The sequence below is a fragment of the Rhinolophus hipposideros genome, assembly GCF_964194185.1.
Source record: "Rhinolophus hipposideros genome assembly, chromosome: 8".
Classification (NCBI taxonomy): domain Eukaryota; kingdom Metazoa; phylum Chordata; class Mammalia; order Chiroptera; family Rhinolophidae; genus Rhinolophus; species Rhinolophus hipposideros.
The window spans coordinates 60317378-60339573 of record NC_138054.1 but is presented as its reverse complement, the minus strand read 5'-3'; the positions used below and the strand labels follow the sequence as shown (position 1 = coordinate 60339573).

The 22196-nt window shown below is 36.3% G+C and overlaps 1 protein-coding gene across 3 annotated transcripts in view; it reads right to left on the bottom strand.

The window, feature by feature from the left end:
• The window catches only part of AGBL4 (AGBL carboxypeptidase 4), a 1079895-nt gene that overhangs the window by 990791 nt on the left and 66908 nt on the right, over positions 1–22196 (bottom strand). For all 3 annotated transcript variants that reach the window (XM_081055075.1, XM_081055074.1, XM_081055076.1), the window contains exon 2: positions 9354–9476. In XM_081055075.1, the coding sequence (XP_080911201.1) occupies positions 9354–9476 (123 nt within the window). The remainder of the gene's footprint in view (positions 1–9353; positions 9477–22196) is intronic.

Here is a 22196-nt window from a genome sequence, read left to right as displayed (position 1 = left end):
AAATTGTATTTGCAAATGGGAAACAGTAGTAATAGAAAATTAAAAGTAAATTCTAATTGAAAATGTATCATTTGGTTATCACTTGAAAAAGTATTTGTCTTAGATCTTAAACTAATACACACATATACTGTAATCATTCAAGTAGTACCTTAAATCTTTATTAGAAAGAGAAAGGTTATAACCAAACTCTATCAACCATATTTAATTAAATGATGTGCCCCCCTTTTTGCAGTTCTGTCACTACTAAAGCATAGGAGGGTGGTTTATGTGTACCGCAAGTCCCCTTCAAAGCAGTATCTCAGTCGATTTCAAAAGTGCAAACAGGATTTCATGAAACAGAGTTCATATTTCTGCTATTATTCTTTCCCAGACCTTTAGGTTCGGGAATGTTACTGTAGGAAAGTCATCATTCTTAAAGAAAAGCTATTTGGGAGTGAAATATTCTACTTCTTCCTCACAAAGAAGGTAGAGGAAATGGGAAAGAGAAAAACATACGAGGACATGCATAAGCATGTATATTAGATACAATTCAGTCAAGAGGTCAGAAATTTTTTTTTAATGAAAACACTAATTCAAGTTTGTTTCAATTATGAGTCAGAAACAAAGAACATAATTAAATTATTCACGTACAGTTTCACAGCTACCAGTAATTCTCCAACAGAATTTCTAGACATGGTGAAACACTCCTTTATATTTCATAACTATCCTGTCTTCTGCTAAATGTGCTATTTTTTCTCTAAAAGAAATAATGCCTTTGTAAGGTGACATGTTCTGGAATAAAGTGACAGTATTAATGAGAAGGAAATTTGTATCAGATCTTAGTTAAAGACATTGATAAATAAAAGCATTTGGATTTTATCCTGAGGACAGTAGTGAGTCACCAAAGATTTTAAGCATTAAAGTACTTAGTTGTCAGATGATCAGATGTTTTGCATTTTAGCTTTGGTAGCAGTGTGGAATACCAGAGAGGCTGTGCCAGAATTATTACCTGAAGTTGACTGCCAGATGTTGTCCTATGTCTTTTTTATATTATATCCCTAATTTGCATAATTATGCTATAATACAGTCATTTATTTTCTTAATTTTACAGATGAGTGAACTTTAAGTGATATCATCCAGCATGACATAACCAGTAAGTGTCAAAGATTATATATGAACCCAAGTCTGTCTGAAACCAAAATCTATGGTTTTGGTATTATACTATGCTGTATTTTGTTTTGTTTTGTTTTTAAGTTTATTTAGCATAATACCCTCCAGATTCATCCAGGTTGTCATAAATGACAGGATTTCCTTATTTTATGGCTGAGTAATATTCCATTGTCTATCTACACCATTTTCTTTAACTGTTCATCTGTCAAAGGACATTTAGGTTGTTTCCATATCTTGGTTACTGTGAATAATGCTGAAGGGAGGCTAATTTCACAGAAACAAAGAATAGAATTGTGGTTGCCAGGGGTTGGGGGGCAGGGGAAATGAGTTGATGCAGGTCAAAGGGTACAAATTTTCAGTTATACTAAGAATAAGTTCTGAGGATCCAATGAGCAGCAGGTCCTCAAATAACATTGTTTCCTTATAACATTGAGGAGATGCCCTAGGAACCTAATTCTTGTTTATATCAATTAGCCTATGGTAAAACTGATTTCATTATAAATCGTTTCACTTCAAGTCGCAGAACCTATCAACAATGTTAAGTGAGTATCCACTGTATAGCATGGTGACTATAGTTAAGAATATGGTATTCTATACTTGAAAGTTGCTGGGAATAGATCTTAAGCATTCTCACCAAACACAAATAAAGTTAACTATGTTAATTATCTGAGGTGAAGGATGTGTTAATTATCTTGATCTTGGTGAATATTCTAAAATATATGTATGTATAACAAATCATCACATTGTACACTTTAAATATATACAATCATACTTGTCAATTATTACTCAGAAAGTTAAAAAACAAAAGTAAAACATCCATTTAGGTATCTAAAAAAAGAGAAGTTTAGGTGAGACATTAAGCTAAAAACACTGATTATTAATGTACTCATGGCACGTTTCCATACTGTGCCAAGAATAAAGACCATTTCTTTCAAAAGGAAATACAACATTAATTTTTAAAGATTACACTAGTAAATGTAGTAAATTCCACTGGAAAAAATAAGTTTTAAGTTTTTATTTCCATCATTTTGAAATAGTATGTAAATAACTGATCCATATCTTTATTTCACTGACCCTTTTCCTTGCAACAGTGATTTAAACACCATACTAAATCTTTCAGGCTAACCAATTGATTTGAAGTATAAATTACAGTGCTCTCTTATATTCAATACACATATAACAATCATAACGCAATACTCAAATTGCATATGATGGCAACCATAGTATATATCTGAATTGCTTATTTTAAACAGGTAGAAATTTTTTTCATTTTCTTTTTTTTAAATTTATTTATTTTTGTTTCAGATGTACAAAGCAACGTAATAGTTAGACATTTAAACCCCTCATAAAGTGATAACCCACCCCCCAAGCTACTACCTCTGACATCTTATATAGCTGTTACAATACCATTAACTATCTTCTTCTGTTGTACTTCACATCCTGTGATTATATATATATATATTTAGTTATAATTGACATTCAATATTATTCTACTTCAGCTCTTCAGGTGTATAGAGCATTGGTCAGACGCCTACACAGTCTGTGACGTGACCCCCTGATAAGTCCAGTGCCCATCTGGCACCTTACATGATCTTTATAATATTGTTGATTATATTTCCCATATTGTAGTAACTATCAATTTATATTTCTTAATGCTTTCACTTTTTTCACTCTGCCCCCAACCCCATTCCCATCTATAACCCTGATTGATCTAGTACCTATCTGGCACCATACCCAGTTATCACAGCATTATTGACTATATTCCATATGCTATACCCTACATCCCCATGACTACTGTACAACAACCAACTTGTACATCTTAATCCCTTCCCCTTTCAACTGTCCTTATTCCATCTTAAAGAAGTCCCTCATATAAATGATGAACGTCTAAGTATTACCTTGTTTTGTACACCTGAAACTAATAAATAAATTAATTAAAAATAATAATAATAAAAAAATAATAATAAAATGTAAAAAAAAAAAAAAAAAAAGAAGTCCCTCTAAGATTCCTTGTAATACTATTTTTGTGGTGATGAACTCCTTGGGTTTTTTCTTGTCTGGGAAACTCCTTATCTGTCCTTCAGTTCTAAATGACAGGCTTGCTGGGTAGAGCAATCTTGGTTGTATGTCGATGCTTTTCACTGCTTGGAATATTTCCTGCCTCTCCCTTCTTGCCTGCAAAGATTCTTTTGAAAAATCAACTGACAGTCTTATGGGGGCTCCCTTGTAGGTAACTAACTGCTTTCCTCTTACTGCTTTTAAGATTCTTTCCTTGTATTTAACCTTTGGCATTTTAATTATGGTATGTCTTATTGTTGGCCTCTTTGGGTTTATCTTGTTTGGGACTCTCTGTGCTTCCTGGGTTTGTATGTCCATTTCCTTCACCAGGTTAGGAAAGTTTTCTGTCATTATTTCTTCAAATAGGTTTTCAATTCCTTGCTCTCTCTCTTTTCCTTCTGGTACCCCTATAATGTGAATGTTGGTACACTTGATATTGTCCCAGAGGCCCCTTATACTCTCCTCAACATTTTGGATTCTTTTTTCTGTTCTGGTCGGGTATTTTCTGCTACCTTATCTTCTACATCGCTGGTGGTATCCTCTGCTTCATCTAATCTACTGTTGATTTCCTATAATATATTCTTCATTTCTGTTATTGTACCTTTATTTCTAACTGGTTCTTTTTTATGGTTTCCATCTTTTTTTATGCTTCCTATCTCTCTGTTGAAGTTCTCCCTGAAATCACTGAGCATTCTTAAAACCAGTGTTTGGAATTCTGCATCTGATAGATTGCTTATCTCCATTTCGCTTAGTTGTTTTTCTGGAACTTTGTTCTGTTCTTTTATTTGAGACATGTTTCTTTGTCTCCCCATTTTGGCTGCCTCCCTGTTTGTTTCTACGTATTAGGTAAGACTGCTATGTCTTCCAGATTTAGTAGAGTGGCCTTATATAGTAGGTGTGCTGTGGGGTTCAGTGGCACAGTCTTTCTGGTCACCTCAGCCACACGCTCCAGGTGTGTCCCTTGTGTGGGTTGTGTGTGCCCTCCTCTTGTAGTTGAGCCTTAGTTGATAACTGCACATCAATGTGAGGGACTGACCCTTGGGCTCACTGGTTGTGAGGACTGGCCTTGACTACAGTGGAGGAGTTGTGGTACAGGGGCTGATCCTACAGAGCAGGATATGCCTCAGCAGGACTCTGGTCAGTCTGCCCAGACCTGCCCAGTCTGGCCCTTGGGTTTGTCATACTTGGAGGCTGCTGGGTGATGCTCTAGCTCGCTTTAAAGCTAGCCACAGTGGGGCACCAGCCCCAGGACCACCTTGGAGGGGATCCGCTGTAGGTCTATTTCAGCCACAGCCTGTGCCCCACCTGGGGCCACCCAACGGGAGCCAGAAAGAAATCAGCAGATGGCTTCCACCATGCTGTGCTTGGAAGCACCTTGAGAGGCCAATCCACAAACCACTAGTGTCATTAGTGCAGGCTTAGAGTTGCTCAGCCAGAGGTACAGGACATGCTCAAGCCAAATGCTGCTTGTCTGGGTTCTGCAAATTTTTGAGAGACCCTAGGAAAGCATGCAGCTTGAGCCAAGGCAAGCGGTCTGTGCAAAAAAGCCACAGAAAGTAGCATGGGTGTGCCCAAATGTTGGGAAAGGGCCAGGTCTCAAATGAACGGGGAAGACTCAGAAATGGCGGCAGCCTGTGTTTGCAGGCCGGGAAGGGAGAGGGCTAACCAAAGAAGTAATGGCCTCCGCCAGCTCCCCCGTCCAGGAGAAAGCTGCCTCTCCAAGCCAGACAACTCAATTCCCCACTCTGACCCTGCCACCTTTCCAGCTGCTGCCCCAGTGCTGTAGCTCAGAGCAAGTGATTCTTTTGATGGGTAAGTCTGTGAGAGGTCCCCTTAAGAGGTGTGCCTGGAAGTGCAGCCACACTCAGTCTCACCCAGTCACAATCTCCGCTGGTTTTCACAACCAAAAGTTATGGGGACTTCTCTCCCTGGCACTGGAATCCTGGGCTGGGGTGGGGCTGGGATCTCTCACTCCTTTAGAGGATGGAGGGGACTCCCATAGCTGAAATAGCCCTCCCAATCTTTAATGGTCACACACAGGTGTGGGACTAGCCTGTTCTGCCTCTCTGCCCCTACTACCAGTCTTGAGGTGGTTTCTTCTGCACGTCCTTAGTTAAAAGGCTTCAGCTCAACTTGATGTTAGGTGATTCTCAATAATGGTTGTTTTATAGATTAGTTGTAATTTTGATGTGGTTGTGAGAGAAGGTAAACACAGCGTTTACCTACTGCGCCATCTTGGTTGTCTCCTCTCATTTTTCTTCATCACAAAATCTTTTTCTATTTATCTTATCATCTAAGGATTAATTTTCAACAATATATTATTCATATTTCAAAAACTGACCTATTCATAATAAGATAATATGTATATGCAATGGTTAACAGTGTGGCCTTTGGAGTCAGGACAGTCTCAGTTTCCTATCAGCTACACCACTTGTTAGTCATGCACTTCAAGCTAAATAGCTTTACATCTCAGAGCATCAGTTTCCTCACCTACAAAGAGAAATATTCTCCAGAAGGTTTTTATGAGTATTAAATGAGATACACGATGTATATCAATCAATAAGTAATTAAGTGATCATTTTTATTGATTTTTATCCTTAATATTCTTGCTGTTATTAATGTTAAATTTTATTTAAACTGTAAAAATATTTTTATGAATCTTAAAATCTCACTTTATGAACACTATTTTGTTCACTAGCTGTCCTCCCTCATTTATTCATATATTTATTGAGCTCCTTATTATATGACTGACGGATAGTACAGTAGGTGCTGGAGAACAAAAATAAATAAGAAACCATCTCTGACTCCAAGGAACTCTTAATGATAAAAAAGAAAGACAAATGAATGCAATGCAATAAGGGCAAGAAGAACCTAAAAGGTGCCTATAAATACAGAAGTAAAGGCAGCCAAAGCTTCCAGACACATACTGTTTCTCAGAGGAAGAAATGCAGGACTGAGTCTGAATTAACATTTCACCAGGTAGAGAAAGGGATCTGGGGCACAGAGAAAACAGCATCTGCAAAGGTATGATGGTTTGAGAAAAGGTAGTGGATTGGGGAGTAGCAAACAATTAAATATGACTTTTTCATCCAAGCTATCAGAAAGTTAATCTTTCCCCATCTTTCTGTTGTTCAAATTACTTCGAAGTATTCAACAAATACACTATTAATTTATTGCTTAATTTTGTAAGCACTCTGCTTGGTTCTGTAAGAGAGCAGGGATTAATCAGACTCAGATTCCATCCTGAAGCAAGTTATAGGCAAATAGAAAAGAACAAAAGAAGATTTTTTAAAAAAAAAATCATAAAAAGTGTCATATGTCTCTAGAGAGATAAAATTAGAGTAGTGTGGCTATTTTCCCAAGGGAAATAATACTTATAGAGAGGGGTATAGAGCAAAAACAGATCAGGGATTCGTAAGACAGTTAATATTTGACCTGCAGACCTTATTTCTCATAAGAAAAACAGATTAATTACCCACCAGCTCAAGGCCAGACAATGGTCTACACACTTTACATATTCCACAACTCTGACAGAAAAAAATCCCTATGAAGGCACTATACTTCATCCACATGAACAAATACTCACCATTCATTGAATCCATTAATCACCCTACTCCTTCTCTAACTTGGGATGCACCTACAGAATCATCTTCAAGCAGCCACAGCCAGTAGCTCAGAGTTAGCACATCAGAGAAAAGCCTTCTGACTTCCCTGTTTTAAATAATCTGAAATAAATCCTTGAATTAGATAAAAGGAAAGCTGCATATATCAAATGAATTGTTTCAAGTGGTAACTGAACTGCTTTCACTAAAATGCCCTTTAGCATGTCACCCTCATCCTACGCTGAAGGTTGTTAAAATACACACCCCTATGAGATCTATTGTCAAGACCACAGGCATATTGTTGTCGGTGCTGTTCATCACATTGCAGCAAGCCTTAGGAAGCCCAACAGGAAGAATTTCTGTCAGATTTCACTACCTGGTGTACTGTTAGCTTACGGACATTGTTTCTTTCTTGGTACTGGCTGCCAAAAAGCTCAGAGTTAAATTTTTAGTCTACCTATAGCAAATTTATGGATCTCATAGCATACATTTTATGTACTCATGCAGTTGAGGTTTCTTTTGCTATTTCTCCTTTCTGAGATTTCATTTATCTATTTTTAAATATACCTATTTTGATGAAATTGTTTAAATTTTTTACACAATGAAAACATGATTTTTTAAATTTTTGTTTAATTTAGATATAAAGCAGGCATCATTCACCAGTAAAAGATGAGGAAACCATGGCTCCGTTTTCACATCAGGATTTCAACTGTAATCTCACTCCAGAGGGTGTCACTTCACCACTCTACCATACTGTAACACTCGTGCACTACTAGCACAGATCCAGTTGATATACCCAATTGTTCGTGCATTTGGGGGGAAATATGCATTATCATTTGGTTACTATGGGATCAAACTGGGCAATTTTTTGTTCTGAGCTTTTAGGTAAGGGATATGAAAATATAAGTATTGTTAAGGAAAAGATGTAATAGGAAAGGAATCTGGATTAATTTATACTATAGGTAAACCAAAATAACACATAATCTTTAAAATGAAGATAAGTCCTACTCTCACAGAGTTATTATTATAAAGAGCCTTCATGCTTTACCTGAAGTAAAAAGAATTCAAAAGGCATTTGCCGGGCACCTAGTAAATCCTGGACAAGCCAACAGCACTAGTCAAAGAAAGCAGAAGACATTGTCCTAAGGATGTGGGCACTGTGCATATCTGACTGGGAGGACAGCACTGTACTACTGTGTTATGGGTGGAATTACACCCCCCAAAATTTTTATGTTGAAATCCTAACCCACCCACTACCTCAGAATGTGACCTGACCAGGAGATAAGGTCTCTACAGAGGTAATCAAGTTAAAATGAGGACATTAGAGTTGGCCCTTATCCAATACGACTCATGTCCTTATGGGAAAAAAAAAACAACAAGGAATAGAGACAGACACGGACACAGAGAGGATGCCATGTGAAAATGAAGGCAGGGTTCAAGGTGATGCTTCTACAATCCAAAGAACAGCAAAGATTGCTGGCAAACCACCAGAAGTTAGAGGACAGGCATGAAAGAGATTCTTCTTCAAAACCCTTGGAATGAACCACCCCTGCCACAACCTGAGTCTAGATCTCAGACTTCCACCCTCCAGAACAATACATGGAGAGACAATACATTTCTATTGCTTAAGGCACTCAGTTTGTGGTTCTTTATTATGGCAGCCCTAGCAAACTAAAACAACATGGAATAAACAGGGACCAAAACCCTGCACAAACAAGTTCTCAACTGTTGGTATAAACAACTAATGTTCTTAGGTTTCAGAGAACTGGTATGTCCCTTCAAAACCAACACAACACACACACACACACACACACACACACACACACACACACACACGTGCATGCACATTATTCAGAAACAAAAATAATTATCAATTACTTTAAAAATAAAAGTGTTACCTTTCTCATTAATATTTTCACCATATTCAGAATACCTACCATGTGCCATTCAGAGAATGAGGCTCAGGGCATAAAGAATTTAACAAGATGCAGTCCGAACTGGATGGGAATTCACAATCAAGTCCTGATCTCCCCTTGCAGAATACCCATAGTATTTGTTGACTACGACGCAATATTACTTTTGCTGTTCTGTTTGTGTTCAACTGAATCTGTTCTCTCATTTCTTTATAGGGAAGCATCCTGTCTCAAAAAGATTGAGTTCTGCAAGAATGTCATACAGTTCCATATATATAGTAGACATTCAAAAATTAATGATTTATCATATAGTCAAATATGTCAGTTTTATCCCAGAAGAAATTAAGCCTGGATAAGTACTTTATAAAATATAAGGTAATGTATAAAGGTTCACTAGTATTACTATTAAGCTAGTATTACCATTAAACTTCTAATCATTTACAGCAACAAAAACATAGCATTTCATTTTTTAAACATCTCCAAGTTAATCCTTTCAAAATTGATTTTTCCCTGACAACTTGTTTCACTCTGGTGAAATAAATGAGTTAAATCACACTGAATGATCAGGTGGAATTAGATTCTAAAATAATTCACAGACAAATTCAAAAGCAAAGGCCTTTAATACACTCACCACTTTCAAAGCAAGCATCAAAGATAAGATGTCCTTTCTTGGGCAGTCCACAGTATCCAGCTGGAAGCACCATATATTTGCTCACATTCCCTCCGATGGCATCGTCATTTCCCATATCATTGCCTATTTTTTAAAAAATTTGCTTACGTTAAACATAAATCAAAATTATTAAGTAATATAAGTCCAGTTAGATTTTTATCATTAATTATCCCCCTCCCCTATTCTTTTGTGCTAATCCAGGCAGTAAGAAATTAACTACATATTCCGGTGGAGTAAAAAGAGAATGCATTCTGAAATCAGGAAGATAGAGGCTCAAGTCTCATCTGTATTACATACTAATTTTCTGTAATGCAAAACAATCAACTTAATCTCTTTAAGCCTCAGTTTCTCTCATCCATAAAAAAGGGAAACTAAAAACCACCTTTCAAAATTGTGCTATGAAAATTAAAATAAAAAAATACCTAGAATGCCTCCTGAAATCCAAAAGATATTCATTAAATTGCATGTTATTTAATAATGGTAATATATTTAATCTGTCACAACTATATAGCTTATTACTTTATTTTTAACAAAGCAATAGTTCTATAAGTGACATTCTAATTTCCTAATGTTCCACCACCAGAAATAATTTGGGAAACAATGAATTAACACAGAAGTTATATTTCCTAATAGGAACTTTAATTTTTCAAAGATTTAGAAGTTTCATTTCCACGTAGGATGTAAAAAGCTTGAAATATCATTGCTTCCACCTTAACAAAAAATATCCCAAAGACTGCAATTGCTCAGGTAGAGACGATGGGACGAAGTAGGACCAGCTGGCATGCTGACTCGCCCTCTCAGTGACTGCACCACCTGGGTCACCCTGCCTGGCCTCAGGTGCCCCTGGATGAGGCTGCCTCATGCGCCCTGACAACTTCCCAGTGCTTTGTTTGTTTAATTGCATATTACAAATGCTTTTGGATTTGTTTATCAATTTAAAAGATATACAAAAACAACAGCTGACTTTGGCCAGCACAAAAGCCCCTCCCAAGAGGCCACAGAACCAACAACCTACATAGAGGCTGGCTTCAGACCACAACAGAGCACCACCCAATTAGCCTCAGAAGAGGCAGATCCAAAGGGTGCTCTTAGAGCCCACTGAGGCAAATCCCACTCAATGGGTTCAGCCCCTGAAAGGCAGCTCGTATGCTGTGGTTGTAGCCAATTCTCACAGCCAGTCATCATGAGGGTCAATTCCACCCACTGATGTGCCAGCAGCAATCAAGGCTCCACTATCAGCAGGAGGGCACACACAACCAACACAAGGGACACTCCAGGAGCAGCCAATTTAGGTGACCAGGGAGACTGAGCCACTGGGCCCGCCAGGACACCTACTATATAAGGCTACCTACTACATCAGGCCAACTTGCTAAGACTGGGAGATGTAGCAAGTCTACCTAATACATAGAAACAAACACAGAGAAGCAGCCAAAATGAGGAAACAAAGAAAGATGACCCAAATGAAAGAACAGAGGAAAACTCCAAAAAAAGAACCAAATGAAATGGAGGTAAACAATCTACCAGAGACAGAGCTCAAAACACTGGCTATAAAAATGTTCAAAGAACTTAGTGAGAACTTCAACAAAGAGATACTAAGCATACACACTATAAAAAGAACTATTCACAAATAAATACAATAACTGAAATGAAGAATACACTAGAAGGAATCAAGAGCACATTTGATGAAGCAGAGGATCAAATCAGCAATTTGGAAGACAAGGTAAGAGAAAACACCCAATGGGAACAGAACAAAGAAAAAAGAATTTTAAAAAAATGAGAATACTCTAAGGGGCCTCTGGGACAACATCAAGCATAACAATATTGACATCATAAGGGTACCAAAGGGAGAAGGAGGACAGCAAGGAATTTAGACCCTATCTGAAGAAATAATAATTGAAAATTTCCCTAACCTGGTGAAGGAAATAGACATACAAGTCCAGGAAGGACAGAGAGTCCCAAACAAGATGAACTCAAAGAGGCCCACCCTAAGACATAAGACAGGTAAAATGCCAAAGGTTAAAGACAAAGAATTTTAAAACTTACAAGGGAGCTTCCATAATTTCTCAACAGAAACTTTGCAGGCCAGAATGGATGAGCATGAAATAGTCAAAGTGATGAAAAGCTAGGACCTACAACCAAGGATACTCAACCGAGCAAGGTTATCATTTAAAATTGAAGGAGAGATAAACAGATTCCCAGACAAGAAAAAGCTAAAGGAGTCACCACCAAACTAGTATTATAACAAATTTCAAAGAGACTTCTTTAAGAAGAAAGTGGGGCAGGGGGGCCGTGGGGGATGTGGAGAACATAACTATGATTAATAAAATGGCAATAACTATATAGCTATCAATAATTACTTTAAATGTAAATGGATTAAATGCTTCAATCAAAAAACATAAAGTAACTTAATGGATAAGAAACAAGACCCTTACATATGCTGTCTACAAGAGGCCCACTTCAGAACAAAAGACACACAAAGACTGAAAGTAAAGGGATGGCAAAAGATATTTCACAAAAAAATGGAAAAGAAAAGAATCTGGAGTAGCATTACTAGTATCAGACAAAATAGACTTTAAAATATGATATAGGAACATTTGTGACAACATGGATGGATCTTGAGAGTATAATGCTAAGTGAAATAAGTCAGACAGAAAAAGCAGAGAACCATGTGATTTCACTGATATGTGGTATATAAAACAAAAACAACAAAAGAACAAGACAAACAAATGAGAAACAAAAACTCATAGACACAGACAATAGTTTAGTGGTTACCAGAGGGTAAAGGGGTGGGGGGTGGGAGATGAGGGTAAGGGAGATCAAATATATGGTGATGGAAGGAGAACTGACTCTGGGTTCTCACAATGGGAGAACACACAATGGGATTTATAGATGATGTAATACAGAATTGTACACCTGAAATCTATGTAATGTTACTAACAATTGTCACCCCAATAAATTTTAAAAAAAGAAAAAAAGAAAATCATCAAGGAAAACAGTGATAAATTAAACTTTGTTAAAATTTTTTAAAAAGGCTATAATACGAGAAAAAGAAGGACATTACATAATGATAAAAGTATCAAACCAACAAGAGGACATAACACTAGAAAACATCTATGCACCCAACATAGGAGCATCTAAATACCAGGGATACCAAAAAAATTTAAGCAAGTGGACACTTTGGTCAATGTTGCTCAAGCAGTTGTTCACTGTAATCAGAAGAGTCTGGCTGCTGATGGTAATCACTTTGAGAACCTCTTGTAACTGCAGAAATCAAATGTCACTTGTATTCATCTTTATCAGTATATATTGAGTATTACAATTTTAATACAGTTTTTCTTTCTTAAAATGTGCGTACATTTTTAGGTACCCTCTGTATATAAAGCAAATATTGATGGACATAAAGAAAGAGATTGATATCAGCACAGTAGGGGACTTGAACACCCCATTGACACTAATGGACAGATCTTTCAGACAGAAAATCAACAGAAAACAATGGCCTTAAATGACACACTAGACCAGATGGATTTAATTGATATTTTTAGAGCATATCAACAAAAAGCAGCAGAATATATATTCTTTTCAAGTGCACATGGAACATTTTCCAAGACAGAACACATGACAGGTCACAAAACAAATCTCAATAAATTTAAGAAGATTGAAATCATATCAAGCATCTTCTCTGACTACAATGGTATGACACTAGAAATCAATTACAAGACAAAAACTGAAAAACACACAAATACATGGACACTAAATCACATGCAACTAAACAATAAATAGGTCAATAATGAGATCAAGGAAGAAAAATACCTTGAGACAAGTGAAAATGAAAACACAATCAGCCAAAATCTAGGGGACATAGCAAAAGCAGTCCTAGGAGGGAAATTCATAGCAATACAGGCCTACTTCAAGAAACAAGAGCAATGTCAAATAAACAATCCAACTGTACACTTAAAGGAATGAGAAAAAGAACAGCAAAAAAAGCCCAAAGTGAGTAGAAGGAATGAAACAATGAAAGTTAGAAAGGAAATAAATAAAATCGAGTTTTGTTTTTTGAAAACTAGAGCCCTTCTTTGAAAAGATAAACAAAATTGATAAACCTTTAACCAGATTCATCAAGAAAAAAGATCCAAATAAACAAAATCAGAAATGAAAGAGAAGTGACAACTGACACCACAGAAATACAAAGGATTATAAGAAAATACTACAATTATATGCCCACAAATTAGATGATATGGAAAAAAATGGAGAAATTGCTAGAATCATACAAGCTTCCAACACTGAATCAAAAAGAAACAGAAAATCTGAATTGATTACTACAAACAAAATTGAATCAGTAATCAAAAAAAAAACTCCCAACAAACAAGTCCTGGACCAGATGGCATCACAGGTGAATTATACCAAACAAAGAATTAGGACCTATACTTCTCAAACTATTACAAAAAGTTTCAAGAGGATGGAAGACTCCAAGCCTTCCCAGGCCTTTACCAGGCCACCATTACCCTGATTCCAAAACCAGACAAAGACATTACAAAAAAAGGAAACTATAGGTCAATATCCCTGGTGAACAAAAACGCAAAAATCCTCAACAAAATATTAGCAAACTGAATTCAGCAATATATTGAATATTGTTTTTGTTTGCTGTTGAGAGCATAAGGAATATGTAATATATCTTAAATTTATCAAAAGAACAAACAGCATGTTTATATTTACAGTTTACTAAGATAAACAGTTGTGATATAATGAGAGACCAAATAGTAAAAGAAAGCAAGACACCACAAAACATACATATACTGACATAAAAACAGAAAAGGGGCCTGAGGGGACAGTAGCCCAGAATGTTAATGCAATATAAATGGTTGACCATTTAAATGAACAAGAGAGGAAATGAAAAGTTATTATTCTCAAAGAAATCATATTTCAATTATATTACACATGTATATAAGGCCATTAAAAATAACGGCATTTACAATGGTACAATAATCCAAGGTGGCATGGAATAATGGAATAATTATTGTTATGGAATTAAAAACTTTTAATTTATTGACTTCTGTGCATTTTGATGTTCAGCCGTATAGCTGTTTCACCCAGATTTTTGAACCCAAACTCTCTATTCTTATTTTAAAATACCCCCACATTTATTTAAAACAGGAAGAATTACACATCAAAATTACAACTATAGAATACTCAATGTGGAGAACCATCTGAAGTCTAGATGAACAGAAGTTTTATAACTAAGGATATAAAGAAGCCACGTTGAGACTGGTAGGAGGGGCAGAGACGCAAAACAGGCAGGCCCCAATCCTCTCCATGACAGATGAAAATTGGGAGGGATGCCACAGAGGTTCTCCACAGAGCAGCAAGGGACCCCAGCCTCACACCAGGCTCCCCAGCCTGTAGTACTGGTAGTGAGAAGAGGAGATCCCACAACATCTACCTGTGAAAAATAGTGGGGATTTTGACCATCTAGGTGGGACGAAAGGCTGCAGGAAACACAGACATCCTCTTAAAAGCCCTCACACAGACTCAATCGCAGTACCCTGGCTCCGGTGCAGAGACCGTGACTTGGGGGGCATCAGAGGCATACGGGAGGCAGACTGAGGTGTGTAGCACCGGGGAGGGAGCCTGAAGGACAGTCGCCATTTTCCCTGTGAGGGGGTCTTCTCCCATGCAGCTGTCAAGCAGGTGCCATCTTTACAGTTTTGAGCCCTCCCCCACAAAGCCAAATCAGAATCTGATTAGTCTAGTGAGTTCTGCTTCTCTACCCTGCCTCTCTACACTGGGAACCCAGCTCACCCAGCTCCCCAACACCACAGGCACATTCTAGTGAGCCCCACCTGAATTACACTCTTTGGAAGGGGGTTTGCGGTGTGGGTGAAAAAAGGGGAAGGGATTAAGAAGTGCAAATTGGTTGTCAAAAAGTAGTTATGGGAATGTAGGGTATAGCATAAGGAATATAGTCAATAATACTGTAGTAATTATGTATGGTGTCAGATGGGTACTAGATTTGTTGGGGTGATAGATGGGAGGAGGTAGGGGGCATGGTTAAAAAGGTGAAGGGATTAAGAAGTACAATTGGTAGTTACAAAACAGTCATAGGGATGTAAAGTAAAGCATAGGGAATATAGTCACTGATATGATAATAACTATGTATAGTGCCAGGTGGGTACCAGTCAGGGGGATCACTTCTTAAATTATATAAATGTCTAACTGCTATGCTGCACACCTGAAATTCATGTAAAATAATATTGAATGTCAACTGTAATTGAAAATTTTAAGAAGGAGGGAAAAGATGAGGGGGAATAAGAGGCTCAAATTTCCAGGTATAAAACAAATAAATCATGGGAATGTAATATACAGCATGGGGAATTTAATCAATGATAACTGTGATAGTGTGGTACGGTGTCAGATGGTTGCTGCACTTATCGTGGTGATCACTTCTTTAGGTCTATAAATGTTGAATAACTATGCTGTACACTGGAACTAATATGATATTGTATGTTAGCTATATTTTAAAAAAAATCTTAAAAAAAACACTGAATACTATAACATCCAGTTAAATTACACACTATAAACACCCTTATTATAGTGTGTAAAATACTTCTCTCCAAATATAGAGACAGAATAACACAATGAATTTTTTCAAATTAAGGAAGTTAGAGACAAAAGAGAAAATAAAACAATCAAAGTTTATCGTTAAGGAAACAGATCTAATCCTATTGTTATTATTATTTACGTGTCTTCTAAAAATAATACATGAATAACAAATATTTAGCAACAAAAATTATGAGCATATTTTGTGGAGGGAGAAACAAAGAATGATGTATATCTATAGATTTACCTAATGTAACAATACGATAATTATATCTTAGTTTATTCGATAATAGGCCTGCTGAGGCCTAGTTAGGGCTGCATAGGATTTTTGACATTTAAGTGGGTTATGCTGATGATGGATGTGACAAAGTCTCAATGTTTTATTTTTACATGGAAAATTACACAAAAGTTACAAGCAATTCATATTGGTCAAATAAGTTTTATGAATTAAAACTGACCTTTATAAAAACATTTTTTCCACCTCTCAGGGAAAGTCACCTGGAAGAAGTAACAAATTACCTCTACATATAAGTGACATGCAGTTAAAGGGATCTGTCAAAAGTTCCATTATAAAGCCGTATTTCCAAGACTTCATAATTTTGAGACAAAATTACATTGAAGATGAGATTTAACTCACAAATTCTCAGCCAAGAAAGTAAATCAAAAATTCCTACTGGAGGGTTTTTAGGAAAGAAAACATATTAATTTGTGGACTTTAATCTCAGTCAACTAGTACCCAGTACATAGCTTCTTCCTTGAATTTTATAAAATTGTACCCTGTTTGTTCTCATTACAAACATATTTACAAGATATATTGCAAGGGCTCAAAAAACAAAAACTTTTTAAAACTAATTTTCTAAATATATATATATCCTATTTCTCTCTAGGCACACGTACCTATGATACAAATAAGATGTCTAGATTTGTTAAGCTACAATCAATCACAGGATGTTTCAATTACAAAATATGTATTGAAGGTATATTTTTGCACCCACCTTATCTTGTGCCCAGAACTAAGGAGGATATATAACAAAAATAAGCTATAAAATCAATCTAACACGTAATGAAAGAATAAGAATATACTAACAATTAATACACTCAAAAAGCTGACCATCTAATTAAGGACTACATTGAAAATAATAAAATAGATGATGAAAAAAATTCTATTCTGTAAAAAAGGAAAATTCAGTTCAGTCAGTATAGTTTGGTGCCATGAGGTTTGGAGAAATATGTGCCTAAAATTAAATCCTTGTTTGGCTCCTTTTTAAGTGTATGACCATGGATGAGCCCCAATTCAGCAAGCTATGGCCTTGGACTTCTCTATTTTCATCCTACAGCCTTTCAAAAGAAATTGTTAGCCCATTTTCCCTGAAAGAGTAGTATGCCTCCAATTTCCCAACACTTTGCAGTAAATGATCTCCCTGCTTTCATCGACCAGGACTCTACCAATATCTATTCTATTTTGTATTACTTCCCACATAAAACACTAACTTTACACGTACGTGCTAGTCATAGTGCAGAGAACTATATATATTCTTTGATTACTATTAATAAGGATACCTGCATTCACTGTAGAACTAAAAGAATGCCAGATAAAAGGCAATATCAATAAATAGTTGTTGATTGAAAATTAAATTGAAAAAGAATTTCTTGAGAGCCTAATTTTCTACTCCACACAAAATGGGAGCAAATTTTTTAATTGCTTCCTGGGCTCTGGGTATGGAATTATTAATTCCTTTAACAAAGTATTTATTCATGACTATTGCACACCCACTATGCTATGTTCTAGTAATACAAATATAAATCTTAACACATCCTGTCCATCAAGGATATTAGTGGGAGAGGCAAACCAGTAAACCACTACATTGTAGTATAATGTGATAAATACATTACAATGTGAGGTAAGCTCACAGCATTCTACAAGAGCATAGAGCAGCAACATCTAAACTTTCCTCGCAGAAGGCTTTCTGAACTACCTTTAAAATATGTGTGAAAATTAGCTAGGTAAAGAAGTGTGGAGGAAGTTCCAGAAAGACTCTGTATGGAGGAACAGGTGAGAGTGTGCAGAGGGAGACGGGAACTTGATGATGGAAGGCCTTGTATGGCAAGCCAAATAGGTTAGATTCTATGCGGAAAGCAGTAAAAACCTGCCCCTGAAGCATGGCAGGGTACAATCTAGCCTTGGGGCTCAGAGCCCAACGCATTTTCACAGAGAGAAAAGGAGAGAGCTGGGTCTGTGGTGATGAGTTGAGCACAAGAGGTCCGATGGTGGTGACTGAATGCGGTAGGCAGGAAGGCTAGAGGAGCAAGGAGTCTGGGATGCAGACTCAGAGACCATTCTCCTTCCACAGAGCCCGCACTGTTTTAGGAAGGCATGATAATGGATCAGCCTTCAGAGAATTTACATATGTAATCTTGTCAAGCTCTACAACTGCATTCTGGTTCCTAAATTAGACTTGTAATTCTAAATGAAATTTTAATTTACATGCTAAAAACAGAACCCTTAAAAACAACATCTGGCTGGTTTTCCTAATCTATTTCTGCCAGATTGAATATGTAAAGAGTTCCAGCACAGTGTTTTCCAAACCATGGCCTATCAAAGGTTTCTGGTGGTTCTCATTAATCTCCTTCAGCATTCACTTGGTATCCACTCTGTGTCCAGCACTGTGGTAGGTGCTAGAGACCCAGAGATGAATAAGACTTAGGATATCCTTCAGAGACTGTAGGCAGTGAAAGTAGAAAAGTAAACAAAGAAGGGTTTTACAGTCTCTGATAGACATGCACATTGTACAATGAAGACTGAAAAAAAGAATTAATAAACCTGCTGGGTTGGGCAAAAGCGGGGGGAAGAATCCAGAATGTTTTTCTAAAGAAGAGGTAACAAGTGATACTTGACCTGAGTGTTGAGCAGGCAGACAAGGCATGAAGCTGCAATTCTGGAAAGGATAGGTTGCTCTGAAATAAAAGGCCCAGACGTTTAAGAGGACAGCCTAGGGAGTCACATAAAAGTAAAACTATTGAGAACTTTTTACGTTTATTAAAAATGTGTACTTTATCCCATAAAAAATTGAAATTATAAATGGACCTTAAGAAGTAAAATTACAAGATGTGCTTTGTACAATAGAAAGATCCCTCTAGCAGTAGCATGGATAATGGATTGGAAAGGGATGAGATTGTATAGAAAGTACAGTTAGGAGGCTGAAGTAACAGTCAAATGAGAGATGACAAGGGTCTGAACTAAGGTAAAAGCAGTGGAGATGAAGAATAGGATAAAAATGAGAGCTATCCAAAAGGTTTGCTGAGTAATTAGATGTTATTCCCCTAATTCTTGTGTCCCATTCTTGGAAGTACATTATTTCTCTTATAAATGGATCAATGATAATAAATGAACATAAGAGAAAAGACGATAAAAATCAAGAAAACAGCAACTTTCAAACATGGCAATATTAAGTTCTCACATTTCCCCAAAATAATTGATCACTTGAAGAGGTTCAAAGATTTTATTCAAGACTTAAAGAAAATAAATGCTTACTACATAATTGTTTCAGATGTTGGCTAGCCATGAACATAGATGTCAGACTCAAGATTCAAACAATCTTCATAAACAAAGATATTAGGCCAAAGCTAACAAAGACAAAAATATAGCCCTGGACTCAGCTTGTGAAAAAAAAAAAAATCAATAGCAAAAATGTAGATCCAGCCTAGTAGAAGGAAATGTGGGGGAAAAAAAGTCTCAAAGTTTTGGTTAATCAATATTACAAAAAAACACAATACAACTTATGACAATTTGACAGAAGTTATCCTGATCATGTAAAATAATAAGTTTTAATGAATTATGTACTATACTGATCAGACTACAGTTGAAGCACTATGGACCATCTCAGGCATAAAGTTTTAAGGAAGGCACAAACAAGTGTTTACATAGCAAGACAATCATGACTTTGTTGAGTCATCTGAAGTCCATACCCGATGAGGAGAAGCTGAAAAAATAAGTGACAGTAACAAATTCATCTTCACACCCACAACACAATAAATACACCTAATGTTTAAGAAAAAGACAGAAAGAGAGAGAGAGAGAGAGAGAAGAGAGAGAGAGAGAGAGAGAGAGAGAGAGAGAGAGAGAGAGAGAGAGAGAAGGAGGGAGAAAGGGAGGAAGGAAAGAAAGCTGAAGGGATATTTTACAACTCTCTTTGAAAGTCTGAAGAGTTAACAAGTAAAAAATGGACTAGATTATCATACTTGCACTATTAAACTGGACTAGAATCATCAGTGGGTAGATTTCAATCCAAATATGAAACATTAAATAAACATCTAATGAACATAACCATCCAACAGTCAAATAAGCTGCCCTAGAAAAAAGCTCTCCTTTTCATGAGAGGCACTGAAAACACAGAATAGACAGTGATTCCTCAAGTTTTCCATGATAAGAGATCTTCCTTGAGCAGGATGTTAGACAAGATGGCCTCTCTCCATCCTTTAAAGTCTGATTCAAAAACTCACTAAGCATCTATTGCACGCCAGCCAGTAACATTACAAAAAATAAACAAATACGGTATAAGATACAGTTTCTGCTCTCAATAAGTTTATTCTAAAGTTGAAAGGATTCAATTAATATATGTAAAATACTTAAAGAACAATTATTTATACAGTAATAAATTATATACTGTATAACATAAAAAAAGGTAGGGGTTGATGAGAGATGAATTTACAAAATGGCCTCTTGTAGTTAATGGAACTTAAATTATGGACAACTTTTGGTTTTAAAATTTTCATCAACTGATTAATCTGATAACAGTTTTTTGTTCCTTTTTCAGTTCACTGAAGTGATGACATGTTTTCTACTTTCCAATATACCTATGTGTGGGATACCAAACTTATAATGCAATGACCAAATATCTCAGGTCATTTCTGTACTACCACTGGTGAAGAATATTTTATTTTAAAAAATGTTTTAGGTCTTAAGGTGGGATGGTATTCTAAAGAGGATTTGAATAATGAAGGGTAAGTTGCATTAAATGACATATGGAATTGCCATGAATGAGACTGAGATTCTCTTACTACTCAGAGACTAATCATACTTCATTAAAAATAATAAAATAGAGTCCGTTGAAAAGCTTAGAATGGCTAAAATGACCAAGAAACAACCACAGCCTAAGAGAGACATGGAACAATCAACCTCAAGTACCAAAAGAAAGAACATGAAGGCTCCCAATCCAGCCAGGACCAGAAGTGGTCGCAAGGTACAGATGACAACTCCAAACGTAAAAGGATCCCTTCAAATGAGTTCTACTAAAAAAGGCTCCAAAAAAACTACCAAACCTATAAGAAAGCCTAAGAAATCTAGAGGAACAACACTCTTCAGTCAGTATCACAGGCTGAACGAGACCCTGAATCAAAATAAGCCAGTGCAGAACAAAAAGAAGATGAAGAAGTCCGTGACTTCAAGGAAGGGCATCCAGTAACTTCAGAGCAATAACACAGACCTCAGAACACTCTGCAGTCCCCAAGGTCTGGTGGCTGAGAAACGGTCAACTGTGTAAACATTGAATTTTCGAACAGTGTACCCTGATGGTAATTAAAATCAAGCTGTTACGAAAAAATAAAATAAAATAAAATAAAATAAAATAAAATAAAATAAAATAAAATAAAATAAAATAAAATAAAATATCTCCCATATTTAGCCTTGAATATGTTAACTAAATGAAGTACTAATCAGGTTGTATAAAACTCCTCTAAATTGAAACACTGCAACAGATAGTAAGTTTTTCCCGTTTCTTCCTATTACATAACACAGTGTCTTAAAATAGATGAGTTATAAACCATTTAATGGATGAATAAATAATTAAATGACAGAATACATATGTAGAAGCTGTCTCAAATTATGCTTATGTCATTTCAATAAGTTAAGACATGAAAATTACGTGTACTGAATCACAGAAGACAAAGTGAATCAATCATAATTCAAAGTAGAATTTGGTTAAAACCAGTACAAATAGCTACCATTTATTGAGAATTTATGATGTGTGACATATTGGGCTCAGCGTTTAATATATTATTTCATATAATGCAATAATCCCATAGATTATACAATAGTCCCACAGGATTACTGTGTTATAAATGGAGTAGCTCTTATTCCCTTCATTTTTCAGATGGTAAAACTGAGGCTCAAAATGGTTAAGTTTCCCAATATCACACAGATAGTGGAAAAAC